The following is a 15238-nucleotide window of genomic DNA, read 5'->3' on the forward strand; positions in this document are numbered from 1 at the left end:
TACTCCTCACTGATAGAAGAGAATAAAAACAGCCCTAGATTTCTGTTCAGCACGTTAGCCAGGCTGACAAAGAGCCTGAACTCCACTGATCCTTGTGATCCTTCAGAGCTCAGTAGCAACGACTTCATGAGCTTCTTTAGTGATAAAATTCTGACTATTAGAGACTAAATCCATCACCTCCAGCCCTCAACAGGCTCTGATCCAACCTCAGACTCAGGAATCATAGAAACAGCTGTTGGGCTTAATGTGCATCTGGACAGTTTTTCTCCACTTGATCTTCCTGAACTGGCTTCAATAATCTCCTCATCCAGACCATCAGCTGGTCTCCTAGACCCCATTCCTACTGGGCTACTTAAGGAAGTCCTGCCCTTAATTAGCACGTCCTTACTGAATATGATCAATCAGTCTTTACTAACAGGCTACGTACCTCAGTCCTTTAAAGTAGCAGTAATTAAACCTCTCCTGAAAAAGCCCACTCTGGATTCAGGTGTATCAGCCAACTATAGACCTTCATCCAACCTTCTCTTTCTCTCCAAGATCCTGGAGAAAGCAGCAGCCAACCAGCTGTGTGACTTTCTAAACTCTAATAGTCTATTAGAGGATCTTCAGTCAGGTTTTAGAGCGAACCACAGCACAGAGACACTGGTGAAGGTTACAGACCTCCTCCTTATGGCATCAGACAGAGGACTTCTCTCTGTCCTGGTCTGGTTAGACCTGAGTCCATCAGACAGAGGACTTCTCTCTGTCCTGGTCTGGTTAGACCTGAGTGCATCAGACAGAGGACTTCTCTCTGTCCTGGTCTGGTTAGACCTGAGTGCTGATTTCGACACCATTGACCATCACACCCTGTTACAGAGACTGGAACAGTTCATTGGTATAAAAGGAACTGCATTAAGCTGCTTTAAGTCCTATTTATTAGATCGATTTCAGTTTGTACACGTTAACAATGAGTCCTCTGTCCACACTAAGGTTAGACATGGAGTTCCACAAGGTTCAGTGCTTGGACCAATACTCTTTATCTTATATATGCTTCCTCTGGGTAATATTATCAGGAAGCACTCCATTAATTTCCACTGTTATGCAGATGATACCCAATTATACTGATCAATAAAGCCAGATGAACCCAATCAGTTGGCTAAACTTCAAGTCTGCCTTAAGGACATAAAGTCCTGGATGAGCAGCAACTTTCTGCTGCTAAACTCAGACTAAACTGAAGTTATTTTGCTTGGCCCCAAACACCTCAGAGACACCTTTTCTACCAACATAACTACTCTGGATGGCATCACTCTGGAGGAATCTGGGAGTCGTATTTGATCAGGATTTGTCCTTTAACTCCCACATTAAACAGATTACTAGAACTGCCTTTTTCCATCCACATAATGTTGCTTAAATCAGACCCATCATATCCACTGATGATGCAGAAACACTAGTCCACACATTAGTCACTTCCAGGTTGGATTATTTCTGTTCCTTATTATCAGGCTGCCCCAATAAGTCCTTAAAGACTCTCCAGCTGGTCCAGAACGCTGCTGCTCCTGTTCTGACCAGAACTAAGAGAAGAGACCATCTTTCTCCTGTACTGGCTTCTCTTCACTGGCTTCCAGTCAAATCTAGAATAGAGTTTAAAATCCTTCTCCTCACCTCCAAAGCTCTTAATGTTCAGGCTCCATCATCTCTTAAAGAGCTCATAGTACCGTACTACCCCACTAGAGCACTGTGCTCCCAGAATGCAGGCCTACTGGTGGTTCCTAAAGTCCTCTAAAGTAGTGATGGAGCCAGAGCTTTCAGCTATCAGGCTCCTCTCCTGTGGAACCTCCTTCCAGTCTGGGTTCAGGGGGCAGACACCCTCTGTACATTTAAGAGTGGACTAAAAACCTTCCTTAGTGATGAAGCCTATAGTTCAGGACTGGATCAGGTCTTGGACCAGCCCCTAGTTATGCTGCTATAGGCTCAGACTGCCGGGGGACTCCCATGATGCACTGGGCTCCTCTCTCCTCCTCTTCCTCTCCATCCTGATGCTTCATGTCTCTTTAATGTCTGTTCCTGTGGATCCTGATCCTGGTTCTCCTGTTGTGGCTCTCAGGTTCCTGTGGAAGGAACCTGAAGGGGGGGGGGGGGGGGGGGGGGCTTTAGGGCAGGGCTATCTGCTCACTGACCAATCAGAGGAGGGTCCTGACTAAAGCTGTCAGATGTCCTAAATGTGGATGAAACATTGAAGCTCAGACATTTAATTCAACAAGAAGAAACTGTTTTAGACGTGATGATCTCTGAACCCTGTTTCCTGGTGTAGTCGTCATGGATACAGGGAGGGTGTTGAACTGATTTTATTTGTTTTTACAGAGACACATCAATCAATCAATCTTTATTTATCAATCTTTATTGACACACACATGAAGTCAGTAAATCTGTCTGGATCTCCATCCGGACCAAGTTGAGTCCTGATCCTGCTCATCAGTCAGACTTTTTGTGGGCCCGTTTTTGGCGGTTCTGCAGAGACGGAGCTGATGCCGCGGCATCGTCATCGTCGTCACTCATGCTGCGTCTGTTCTTACAGCAGAGGTAGCAGGACACGGTGACAGTGGCGAGCGGTAAGATGACCAGGAAGCAGCCGAGCAGCGGAGCCTGGCTGAAAACCAGCTACAAACAGAGGATGGAGAGGTCATAGGTCAGCGGTCAGAGGTCATAGGTCAGAGGTCATAGGTCAGCGGTCAGAGGTCATAGGTCAGAGGTCAGCGGTCAGAGGTCAGAGGTCAGAGGTCATAGGTCAGCAGTCAGAGGTCAGCAAAACAGGGAACAAGGCTGATGGTGATGGGACTTACCGTCAGGGTTACCCAGATGTCGTAAAAGACGCGTTGGACACGCTGACCGATGCTGTTTCCTCCCTGACTCTGAGAGACCAAACACAGTAAAGACAGTCACAGGTTAGGCTGAGGGTTAGGCTGAGGTTTAGGGTTAGGCTGAGGGTTAGGGTTAGCGTCCTCCATGTAAGTCCACACCTACCGGGATGCTGCCGTCCAGAATCCCGTCCAGGAAGTCCAGCAGGTGGCGCTCCGTCTCCACGGTGCCCGGTGGCAGGAAGTAGGCGTCAATGGACAGATTAACCACGATGAAGGAGGGCACCGCCACCTCCCTGACAGACAGAAAAACAAACAATCCTGTTAAATCAGTACCTGATCTGGTTAGAGACGCTAGCAGCTGGAGGAATTAGCAACGTAACAAGTTAGGGGCTAGAGAAGTAAGTAGCTTGAAATGTTAACTAGAGACGTTAGTGAGTTAACACTGTTTAGATTAACGCTAACCATGTTAGCCACTGGGGATGTTAACTAGTTGACGAGATTTGAAACAAATCTTTAAACACAAACTTACCCCATCACAAGGCCATTAAGGTACTCACTGTCCTCCATATAGCCAAAGATGAAGTCTCTGAGAGACAGACAGGTGGGCAGACTGTCAGTCAGACAGACAGACAGGCAGACAGACAGGCAGGCAGGCAAACAGACAGACAGGCATTCAGACAGTCAGGCAGGCAGGCAGACAGTCACACAGACAGCTGTCTCTCTCTCTGACCTGCTGTAGGCGTCTCTGTGTTCTGCAGAAACTTTCTCCACCAGATGTTTATACCTGAACAGGAAACAGGAAATGCATCACTGAGGACCCAAGATGATGTCACGGCGTGCTTACCTGGATGGAGGTGTCTTACCTCAGCCCGTCGTCACACAGGCCATCGTCCACCAGCGCCAGCACAACCAGTTTACCTGAAGGGGGAGGCGAAGTTCAGTGGGTTTGTCTCTGTGTCGTTACTCAGACCACGATGGCATCAGTTCACTTTATTATTGGTGTTTATCTGTCAGACGCCTCAGAAACATCTTTTCACAGAGTAAACGGCTCCACTGAGGGAGGGTTTAAAAATGAAAGGCTGGTTATGGAGACTGATTTCCTGTTTGACAGCTGAACAGGTGCCATCAGGTTGGACTCAGGTGTGGCGTTACCTGACTCCCCTGTGGCGTACAGACTGTAGCTGTCCAGCTTTGAGTAGTGAGGGAAACGTTCTCTGTTGATCCACGACTTCAGATTGCCGTCACGTTCCTCTGAAACACAAGGAAAACAGTTCACCTGAACACACCTGAGCACCAGGCAGACCACCTGATCCTTCCCAGCCTTTACCTACCGAAATCATTTAAGGTGTTTTAGTGATACTCTCCACAGTTTAAGGGGTTTAGGGTAAAAAAATTTCCAGCAAGTGAACTACAAAACAAAGTCAATGAGTCAAGACTAATATAAATATAAATATAAAGTAGAAATCACAATGAGCAGTGTGAAGACATGGCGTGAATGAACGTATCCTGTAGGGGAATCTGAGCTCTGATTGGCTGTCCTGACGTCCTGTCAGTGAATTACAGAGAGACGGACAGCAGAGGAGGACAGTCAGCGAGGACGCTGGATGACCTGCTACACTCTGATCATGTGACAAGCATTAGCCCCAGTTAGCACAAGCATTAGCCCCAGTTAGCACAAGCATTAGCCCCAGTTAGCACAAGCATTAGCCCCAGTTAGCACAAGCATTAGCTTCAGTTAGCACAAGCATTAGCCCTTGTTAGCACAAGCATTAGCTTCAGTTAGCACAAGCATTAGTCCCAGTTAGCACAAACATTAGCCCAGTTAGCACAAACATTGGCACCAGAACTCACTGTTACCCATAAGCAACACTTCAACTGCTTTCTAAAAAGCATCAGTTACACTTTAACTGCTCACAGCTCACACATCAAGCCTGATGACCGATAGTTCAACTCCTTTCACTTTGTTAGTCTTTAAGGGACACTTCAAATATTTGCAGTGGGAACACTTCAGTTATCTCTTTAACTTTATCTTTGACATTATTGTTATCGTTTGATTGCCTTTAATAACTTAATTTGAATTTTTATTTTAAATTTTCAGCTTTTTCGCTTAAACTGATAGTTCAACTCCTTTCAGTGCTGAGATAAAATCGGACACTTCAAATTCTTACAGGATCAAACTGAAAGTCAAATTTTAATTTTCGCCTTCATCTTCACCACACACATCCACTGATTTCAGGTCCTGTGAAGTAAATCTTGTGTGTAATTAAAGTGTAAATAACACGCTCTGATTGTCTTTAGGTGCAATCAGCTGCACCCGTCCACCATTCGGAGAGACTTTGAACTCACCACTGAAGGTGAAGAAGGTTCCATCTTTAAAAACCACGACGGCAGGCAGCGAAGGGATGGACACGGCCTGGAAACACACATCAGATTAACCACAGGCCCTGAACACATCATCAGATTAACCACAGGCCCTGAACACATGTAGATATCCTCTACTGTCCTCTGTCTCTGACCTTGGGCAGGACGTCTCTGGTCGTAGAGAAGAAGTAGGTGTGAACAATCAGCTCTTCTGCTGCTGACGTGAAGTTTCCCTAAAACACACCAGAGGTCACAAGTCAGTGTGTGTGTGTGTATCTTTGTTGTTTTTCCATCAATCAATCAATCAATAAATCAACCAATCAGCCAATCTTTATTTATATAGAGCCAATTGCCATCATGGTTGTGAGGACATTTTTCCTTTTGAGTTTGAGTTAGGGTTAGGGTTAGAAGGGTAAGGGTTAAAGGGTTTGGGTTAGAAGGGTTAGGATTAGAAGGGTTAGGGTTAAAGGGTTTGGGTTAGAAGGGTTAGGGTTAAAGGGTTTGGGTTAGAAGGGTAAGGGTTAAAGGGTTTGGGTTAGAAGGGTTAGGATTAGAAGGGTTAGGGTTAAAGGGTTTGGGTTAGAAGGGTAAGGGTTAAAGGGTTTGGGTTAGAAGGGTAAGGGTTAAAGGGTTTGGGTTAGAAGGGTTAGGGTTAAAGGGTTAGGGTTAGAAGGGTTTGGGTTCAAGGGTTTGGGTTAGAAGGGTTTGGGTTAAAGGTTTGAGTTAGAAGGGTTAGGGTTAAAGGGTTTGGTTAGAAGGGTTAGGGTTAAAGGGTTTGGGTTAGAAGGGTTAGGGTTAAAGGTTTGAGTTAGAAGGGTTAGGTACCTAGTTGTGATAGTTAGGGAATGCATTTCGTCGATGAGTGTCCTCACAAAGATAGAGAGATGAGTGTGTGTGTGTACCTTAAGTGGTGATGAGGCGCCAACGTAAACAAACATGATGTCATGGTGGCTCATGGCGTTTTGGAAGAGCTGCAGACTCCTCAGAGATCGAACCAACGGCCTGAACAACACATGGACACGCTGTGAGGTCACGCTGTCGGCCGTGTCTGGTAGGACAGGTGTGTGTCACCGATGATGTTCTCAGCTGCTTCAGCTAGACGGACTTTCATACTTCATCTTTTTACAAACTGTTTTATGTTTATATCTTCGTCCACTACTACTCCTCTGCTGTAACCCCAACGCTATGGTGATGAAGGTGACGGTGGTGATGATGATAGGAGCAGCTAGGCTACATGCTACGTCTGTCTCTCTGCTGTGCAGCTCGTGGTGGTGAGAGAGACAATAAATGTGGGTTTATTTGTTCATAATGTGTGAAAAGTTTAATGATCAGATCAGTTAATTGATCGTTAGTCACCCTCCGACTCGATTAGCGAAGTCCATGATTCCATCTTTGGTCCTCGGTCCTGAATAAGTATATTTCACATCTTTCTTCAACCTGAAATTAGACAAGAAACCTTTGAATAACCTTTATTCACACTGACAGGCACAGCGAGGAAGAGGAGTGGCTGATCTGGGATCTGACAGGTGGAACACCTGCACCACATGTGGTGCTGTTCTCCTCTAGTGGTCATTAGAGGAACTTCACTACACACTAACACACTGACTAACTAGCACACACACACTATAGACCCTCCTCTGATTGGTCAGTGAGCAGGTAGCCCCCCCCTCTTCCTGGTGTATCTTCCTCTAAATGGACCATCACTGACTACATGAACGTCCTGCTGTGCTGAAGAAAACTGTAAACTAGAGACTGAGAGCAGAAACTGTTCACTGAGCTGATAAATCATTTCCTCATTGACTTCCATCCAATCAGACTTCTGTTTGGAGCCGGTGGAGTCGCCCCCTGCTGGACACTAGAGAGGAAGCAGCTTTAAGGCTCTTCAGCATCGGCTTCACTGTTCAGACCCAGAGGACACCGACACTCTATACGCAGACTGATACCGACCAATCAGAGGACGCTTCTTTATAGACTGATACCGACCAATCAGAGGACGCTTCTTTATAGACTGATACCGACCAATCAGAGGACGCTTCTTTACAGACTGATACCGACCAATCAGAGGACGCTTCTTTATACAGACTGATACCGACCAATCAGAGGACGCTTCTTTATAGACTGATACCGACCAATCAGAGGACGCTTCTTTATAGAGTGATACCGACCAATCAGAGGACGCTTCTTTATAGACTGATACCGACCAATCAGAGGACGCTTCTTTACAGACTGATACCGACCAATCAGAGGACGCTTCTTTATACAGACTGATACCGACCAATCAGAGGACGCTTCTTTATACAGACTGATACCGACCAATCAGAGGACGCTTCTTTACACAGACTGATACCGACCAATCAGAGGACGCTTCTTTATAGACTGATACCGACCAATCAGAGGACGCTTCTTTACAGACTGATACCGACCAATCAGAGGACGCTTCTTTATACAGACTGATACCGACCAATCAGAGGACGCTTCTTTATACAGACTGATACCGACCAATCAGAGGACGCTTCTTTATACAGACTGATACCGACCAATCAGAGGACGCTTCTTTATAGACTGATACCGACCAATCAGAGGACGCTTCTTTACAGACTGATACCGACCAATCAGAGGACGCTTCTTTATACAGACTGATACCGACCAATCAGAGGACGCTTCTTTATAGACTGATACCGACCAATCAGAGGACGCTTCTTTATACAGACTGATACCGACCAATCAGAGGACGCTTCTTTATAGACTGATACCGACCAATCAGAGGACGCTTCTTTATAGACTGATACCGACCAATCATAGGACGCTTCTTTATAGACTGATACCGACCAATCAGAGGACGCTTCTTTATAGACTGATACCGACCAATCAGAGGACGCTTCTTTACACAGACTGTGTTACTGTGTTGTTTCAATCAGTCAGTGTTTCTCTCTCCAGCTCCAGGTCACAGCAGTGTTTCTCTCTCCAGCTCCAGGTCACAGCAGTGTTTCTCTCAGACTGTTTCCATAAAGAGCAGCTCAGAACAAACTCTTTCATTCAGAGACCAAAGATTCAGGAATTCAACAGGAAGGATTCAAGAATCCCCACAGAGCAGCTCAGAGATTAGATTAGGACCCAGTGGAGGAAGAACTCCCCTTTAACGGGAGGAAGAACTCCCCTTTAACGGGGGGAACCTCGAACAGAACCAGGCTCGGGGGGGGGGGCTATCTGTCGGGGTCCATGTTGGGTGGAGGTTGGAGAGAGAGAGAAAACAAACAGCAGCTACAGCACTGACAGTAGGAATGCTACTGTGGTAGCATTGAAAAACAAAGTTTGTTCCAACAGCAGCAGTGGACTCACATGAAGATGGCTGGATAACCTCTGACCTTGAACTCTCTCGCCAAACCTGCAGCAAGAAATGAAGCCATCATCAGCAGTGACCTCTGACCTCCACAGGTCAGAGCTCCATTCAAACATTTATCTCTCAACATCAAAAAGAATCTATGCGCTCAGACTCAGAGCGACTGAACCAGATTACTTTGATGTATGGATAATTGATTATTGGATATATTGATCGTGTCACTGACCGGTGCTGACGGTGCCGTCCGCTTTGCCGACGTTGACCGGAGAGCCGAGACTCTTCAGTTCTGATCCGATCTGATGCCAAACAGGATCCAGCTGCTTACAGAAGGAACACCAGGGGGCGTAAAACTGCACCGAACACAGCACATCAGTACAATCAATACTCATCAATGCTTCTGATCTGTGATCAGCTGATGATCAATACGTCGTAAACGTACTTTAATGAGCCAGACGTCATCGGCTGATCTCGACTCCATGAAGCTAAAACACACAGACGACAGGAAGTGACATCATAACGCTTCCATGGCGACCTCACAGGAAGTGGAGGAAGAGTCTACTCTAGTCCACTGAAGTCCGGTCTGGTCCGGTTTGGTCTGGTCTGGTTTGGTCTGGGTTAGTCCTGTTTGGTTGGATCGGGTCTGTTCTGATTTGTTCCAGTCTGGTCTGGTCGGTCCAGTCTGGTCCGTTCCGGTCCACTGTTGTCCAGTCCAGTCTAGTCCAGTGTGGTCCGGTCCAGTCTGGTCTGGTCCGGTCCAGGACTCTTCACAGACTCACTTGTCGTCCAGCTCCTCCACGAAGGCGTCCCCCGGCAAGACGAGGACAATCAGCGCTGGACAACAGACAGAGATCATGTGATTCTTACTGACTCGTGGCTTCTGAGCTCTCGTTGGGTTGGTCATGGTCTTCATCAGCAGATGGAGCTCCTGTGGGTCCAAACCCTGCTGGTGAGGACCATGACCTACGTCTGAAAGCTCCTCAACTAGCAAGTGAGATGCTTTTAACTGCTGTTTCCACGTTGCCATGGCAACAGTGCAGCAAGCTCTTATCATGTGACCCAGATCAAGATGGCGGTAGGAGGCGAGTCGTTCTGGCTGCCGTCTGTGATTCACTGACAGGAAGTAGACCACGGAGGTCCCATATAAAAATAAGAGCTGGGATTGGTTCATTGATCTGAGGTCGGACAGGAAACTGCTCGGTGGACTTCCAAAATAAAAGTGTTATAATAAAATGAGTTTTTGCGCAGCAGCAATCTGACTTTAGCTGTAGATAGAAGCTGAGGGCTCCTGTAGAGACGAGTGGACGGACAGACAGACAGGGTCATTAAACTCCCCTGACAGCTTCCTGCTCGCTAACCCTGCCGCTCGCTGCTGTAGGACGAGCCTCAGAATCAGTGGAAAAATGAATGAAGTTTGGTGGAGGACGTACCTGAGAGCAGGACCGCGTTCCTCGTGGCCGACATGTTGACTGATGGAAGAGAAGATGCAGCACACAGGGATTAACAGCTAATCTGCTAACTGCTAACGGAGTGAACACGGCGCTAATCTGATGGATTAGGAGGTTACATTCAGCCCACTGAAGCTTTATTGACAGCAACGACAGAGACAGAGGCCTCAAAGAGAGTTACACAGCGCAAGCACCAGGAGGTCCTGCAGGGCCAGGGGGGGGGGGGTCAGGATCTGCAGGACGTTCTCACGTCTAATGAAGAAACAATACTGATGTTTACCTGCTGAGTCAGACTGAAGTGACAAGCAACAAAAGTGAAGGACGGAAGGGAGGTGAGAAGGAGGCAGGTTAGGACACGACGGGTCTGAGCTGCAGCAGAGAGAATGAGGTCTGAGCACAGATCAGTACATTTGATTATGTATTGATCAGTCAGACCAACTGATCTGGATTCTGTCTGGGTGTCACATGTTCATTAAACATGACCTATATTCCCTGACACCAGAACAAACCGGGCGAAGCTAAAAGCCCCTGGCCCCTCTCTGTACATATCACACATATGGAGTATAAAAGTATAAAAGTATAAAATTGGTCCAGTAGATCACAGAAACAACTGTTCATCATGCTTTCATTTGCAAAAACGTTCATTTTACCTCACAGAACACAAATGTGACAGAACAGGGGTGAACAGGGGTCTGCTGCTGCCTCCATCAGTTAGTTTGTTTGTTATTGTGTGTTACAGTTATAGTGACAGAGAGGAAGCAGGTGCAAGAGAGAGAGGAGGACATGCAGCAAAGGGCCATATGCCAGAATCAAACCAGGGTCACTGTCGTTCTACCAAGTGAGCCACCGGGGGGGGCCCTGAAGTAACCTTTTAAAAGTCACACAGTAACACCAACACACTGACTGATGGAGGCAGCAGCTCTAAAATCCCTGTTTTAGTGAATGTAGTCTGGTGTGTGTGCTGTTTGTGGTTAAACCAAAAGGATCTTCCAGGTCTCTCTCTGTAGGGATCCTTTCCATGATGCTGTCACACACTTAGAATAACACTCTGAGCCTGTCAGTGGATCAAACAAGCTCTTTTAGTGGACCTACTGTGATCAGGTGCAGTTGTCCCAAAGGATCACGTTGCAGCCATTGCAGCCCGTTTGGTGGCTGCTGGCTGAGGTGATCTACTGGACCAGTTCCAACACTTTTACTACCTACCAGTCACTCACACACCAGGATGAACATCTGAAGTTTAATCACAACAAAACAAATCAGCCGATCAGATAAATCGGTCATCTGTACATCAGGACTAAATCAGCTGCTAACGATCAATACATAAATCAAGAAAACTGAAGTGCGTCTCAGCCAAAGCAAACACAAGCAGCGTAACCATGACAACGGTCAGCAAAACCGTGATCTCATCTATTAAAGTCCAGCTCTGCCCCCAGCAGGATGTTTTCTCTACGTCCAATCAAAACAGACCCGGTTGACGGTCAGGCTTTCTTCTTTGTCATTGTTGTCAAGGGGGTGGAGCCACATCTCCGGCAGGCATCATACAGGAAGCAGAGGTTTAGCTTCTGCTGCGGTGCCCCCGTCAGGTGAGTCCAGTTCTGCAGGTGGTGCCCTCTGTTGGCAGACGAGGGCGGGGTCAGCATTGCTGGTGTTTGCAGTGATGTCAGTGGACACATGTCGGGTGAAGGCTGTTGACCCGGCGCTGGAGCAGTCGGCCTCGCTCTCTGTCCAGCAGGACTCACTGTCGGACGCCGAGGACAGCCGGTTCTTCCCCCAGCGACCACTGGCCCGGATGCCAGCACCGTACCGGACCCCTGGGGAGCTCTGACTGGTGAGTGTGGCACGACGAGACGAGGCGCCACTGGAGCTGAAAGACGAGCGCAGGTCCTTCTCCTGCAGTCTCAGCACAGGACGCAGCAGCGGGACAAGGCGGCCAATGGCGGCACGGTACTTTGGGTGCGTGATGGCGTAGATGATGGGGTTGTGGATGGCGGAGGCCTTGGCAATGACGGCAGGGACCGAGTTCATGTAAGGCGTCAGAAGGTGGGCATAGCCCGCTGTCGCAGTCAGAGCGACCACAGAATATGGCGACCAGGAGATGATGAAGAGCAGGATCACTCCCAGAGCCACTTTAGCCAACCGCCATTCACTGCGCAGACGCTCATACGCCTTGTTGGTCTCACCACAGTTCAGCTGTGCCACCTCCTGACCCGCCCGCTGCACCGCTCGGAAGATGGCAAAGTAGCAGCCAGCGATCAGGCCAAGTGGGATGAAGAAGACGAAGGCGAACAGCAGGATGGTGTAGGCGCGCACGGTGGCGGTGAAGCTCATGTAGTCCCAGCTGCAGGACGTCTGCAGGCCTTCGGGGACATAGGCACTCCACCCAAAGAACGGCGGCAGGCTCCAGCCCAGAGAGTACAACCACACCCCTGCCAGCACCGCCAACACCCGGCCACGACTCACACCGCCCAGCAGCGCCAGAGGCTGTGTGATGGCCAGGCAGCGGTCCACCGCGATGGCCGTCAGAGTCATCATGGAGGTGATGCCGAACAGCGCGCCACAAAAGGCGTACAGCTCGCAGGCGAGCTCCCCAAACACCCAGCGGCGGTGAAGGCTGGCCACGAAGAAGACCGGAGACTGTGTCAGAGACATCAGGAGGTCTGCGGCCGCCAGGTTGACCACCAGCAGGTTGCTGGGCGACCGCAGTGTTCGACTGCGACAAAACACATAGATGACCAGAGCATTTCCCAGCATGCCTGTCACCCCCACCAACAGGATGACCGAGCCAATGATGTAGTGGGCGTGATCAGGGACGTCCACGGTGGGGAATTGGCGAGGTTGCAGGGGGCTGGGCTGTGTGGGGGCGTGGCCAGGCAGGTGAAGGAGCTTCGGCGTCCTGCTGTGAAGGCGGTGGTCATTTAGGAGGGAGGTGCAGTTTCCTCCCAGAGCACAGAGAGATGCCGTCTGGCTCGGGACAGGATTACTCATTGTCAGCTGGACGTCGGCTGGATCCTGCTGCTGGTTGCAGTTCTGGCAGGCGTCTCTGTGGGCTGCGTCTGTTGCAGCAGCTCTTTATAAGCGTGCAGCGGTCGATGGGTGACGGAGGCGTATTGAGTGGAGCTCAGACTGCTGAAGTCAGAGAACAAATCAACATGTGACCTGGTTGGTTAATGTGAAACATTTTGAGGTTAATGAGCTTTTAAAGCTTCAGTTTAGTGAAACCAGGTCAGTTTTCTCATTAGAGCTGATTACAGAGTGAACGTTCTCCTGTCCCAGTAACTAGAACCAAACAGTACGGGACTAACGTGAAATGAAGGGGGGGTCTCTGAGACAGAAAATGCAGAATCTAAACAGATGAATCTGAAGAACGTCAACAGGTCTGACAGGTGGAACGGCTCTGACTGGTGGAAGAGGTCTAACAGGTAGGACAGGTCTGACAGGTGGGACAGGTCTGACAGGTGGGACAGGTCTGACTGGTGGAACAGGTCTGACAGGTGGAACAGGTCTGACAGGTGGGACAGGTCTGACTGGTGGGACAGGTCTGACTGGTGGGACAGGTCTAACAGGTGGAACAGGTCTGACAGGTGGAACAGGTCTGACAGGTGGGACAGGTCTGACTGGTGGGACAGGTCTAACAGGTGGAACAGGTCTGACAGGTGGGACAGGTGGAACAGGTTGGGACAGGTGGGACAGGTCTGACAGGTGGGACAGGTCTAACAGGTGGGACAGGTGGAACAGGTTGGGACAGGTGGGACAGGTCTGACTGGTGGAACAGGTCTAACAGGTGGGACAGGTGGAACAGGTCTGACAGGTCTAACAGGTGGGACAGGTCTGACTGGTGGAACAGGTCTAACAGGTAGGACAGGTGGAACAGGTCTGACCGGTGGAACAGGTCTAACAGGTGGAACAGGTCTGACAGGTGGGACAGGTCTAACAGATGGGACAGGTCTAACAGGTGGGACAGGTGGAACAGGTCTGACAGGTGGGACAGGTCTAACAGGTGGGACAGGTCTGACAGGTCTAACAGGTGGGACAGGTGGAACAGGTCAGTCACCAGAGAACATTTGACCTCAGGATCTCAGAGGTCGCTCTGTTTTAGACTGAACCGACCAAACTCCACTGAGGAAACAGCTAATTTAACACATCCTCCTCCAGTGTGACACACAGGTGAACTCAGGCTGTCCGTTCAGACAGGTGAACCCCCCTCGTAAACACAGCAGCAGCGTTCCTCGTGTCGTGACCTCAGAGGCGCCGTGGACCCGTGAGGCGTTCACCATCTGGTCACACAGTAAGAGTTTAATCTCATTATCAGACTCAGGACTGGTGGGGATCCAATAACCCTAACCTAGACCTAAGGGTTGCTTAAGGGTTGTTTAAAGGTTTACTAAGGGCTGTTTAAAGGTTGACTAGGGGTTGACTAGGGGTTGTTTAAAGGTTGACTAAGGGTTGTTTAAAGGTTGACTAAGGGTTGTTTAATGGTTGACTAGGGGTTGTTTAAAGGTTGACTAAGGGTTGTTTAAAGGTTGACTAAGGGTTGTTTAAAGGTTTACTAGGGGTTGTTTAATGGTTGACTAGGGGTTGTTTAAAGGTTGACTAAGGGTTGTTTAAAGGTTGACTAGGGGTTGTTTAAAGGTTGACTAGGGGTTGTTTAAAGGTTGACTAAGGGTTGTTTAAAGGTTTACTAGGGGTTGTTTAATGGTTGACTAGGGGTTGTTTAAAGGTTGACTAAGGGTTGTTTAAAGGTTGACTAAGGGTTGTTTAAAGGTTGACTAGGGGTTGTTTAAAGGTTGACTAAGGGTTGTTTAAAGGTTTACTAGGGGTTGTTTAATGGTTGACTAGGGGTTGTTTAAAGGTTGACTAAGGGTTGTTTAAAGGTTGACTAAGGGTTGTTTAAAGGTTTACTAGGGGTTGTTTAAAGGTTGACTAGGGGTTGTTTAAAGGTTGACTAAGGGTTGTTTAAAGGTTTACTAGGGGTTGTTTAAAGGTTTACTAGGGGTTGTTTAAAGGTTGACTAGGGGTTGTTTAAAGGTTGACTAGGGGTTGTTTATGTAGGGGAAAATAGGTTAAGGTCTGACTGGACAAGCTAACAACAGTCAACAAATTCCTGACAGGACAAAGTAACCTAAGATAGGAGGGAACACCACACACACACTCTGCAGTATGTCACACACACACACACTCCAAGTGAGCACGCCCAATGCAGTACACACACAGTGAGTGAGTGACGCAGTATTAAAGTATAAAAGCCCCTGAAGGCG

At 48.4% G+C, this 15238-nt stretch overlaps 2 protein-coding genes across 2 annotated transcripts; both read right to left on the minus strand.

Annotated features, from left to right (window-relative positions):
- Positions 1-2361: 2361 nt before the first annotated feature.
- Positions 2362-9999, minus strand: LOC139214586 (protein disulfide-isomerase tmx3a-like). Its single transcript, XM_070845473.1, has 16 exons — positions 9966-9999; positions 9315-9369; positions 8978-9020; positions 8765-8888; positions 8538-8583; positions 6555-6635; positions 6101-6200; positions 5354-5431; positions 5184-5250; positions 3990-4088; positions 3701-3755; positions 3568-3621; positions 3367-3423; positions 3001-3130; positions 2820-2888; positions 2362-2637 (listed from the first exon to the last, which is right to left on the minus strand). The coding sequence occupies exons 1-16, from the start codon at positions 9997-9999 to the stop codon at positions 2452-2454; spliced, it is 1278 nt and encodes a 425-aa protein (XP_070701574.1). The 3' UTR covers positions 2362-2451.
- Positions 10000-11276: 1277 nt separating this feature from the next.
- On the minus strand, positions 11277-13236 carry opn4.1 (opsin 4.1). Its single transcript, XM_070845472.1, has one exon. It carries the CDS (start codon positions 12966-12968, stop codon positions 11520-11522), a length of 1449 nt encoding a protein of 482 aa, XP_070701573.1. The 5' UTR covers positions 12969-13236; the 3' UTR covers positions 11277-11519.
- Between the last annotated feature and the right edge of the window lie 2002 nt (positions 13237-15238).

The sequence above is a fragment of the Pempheris klunzingeri genome, chromosome 15, assembly GCF_042242105.1.
Source record: "Pempheris klunzingeri isolate RE-2024b chromosome 15, fPemKlu1.hap1, whole genome shotgun sequence".
In the NCBI taxonomy this organism is placed as follows: Eukaryota; Metazoa; Chordata; class Actinopteri; order Acropomatiformes; family Pempheridae; genus Pempheris; species Pempheris klunzingeri.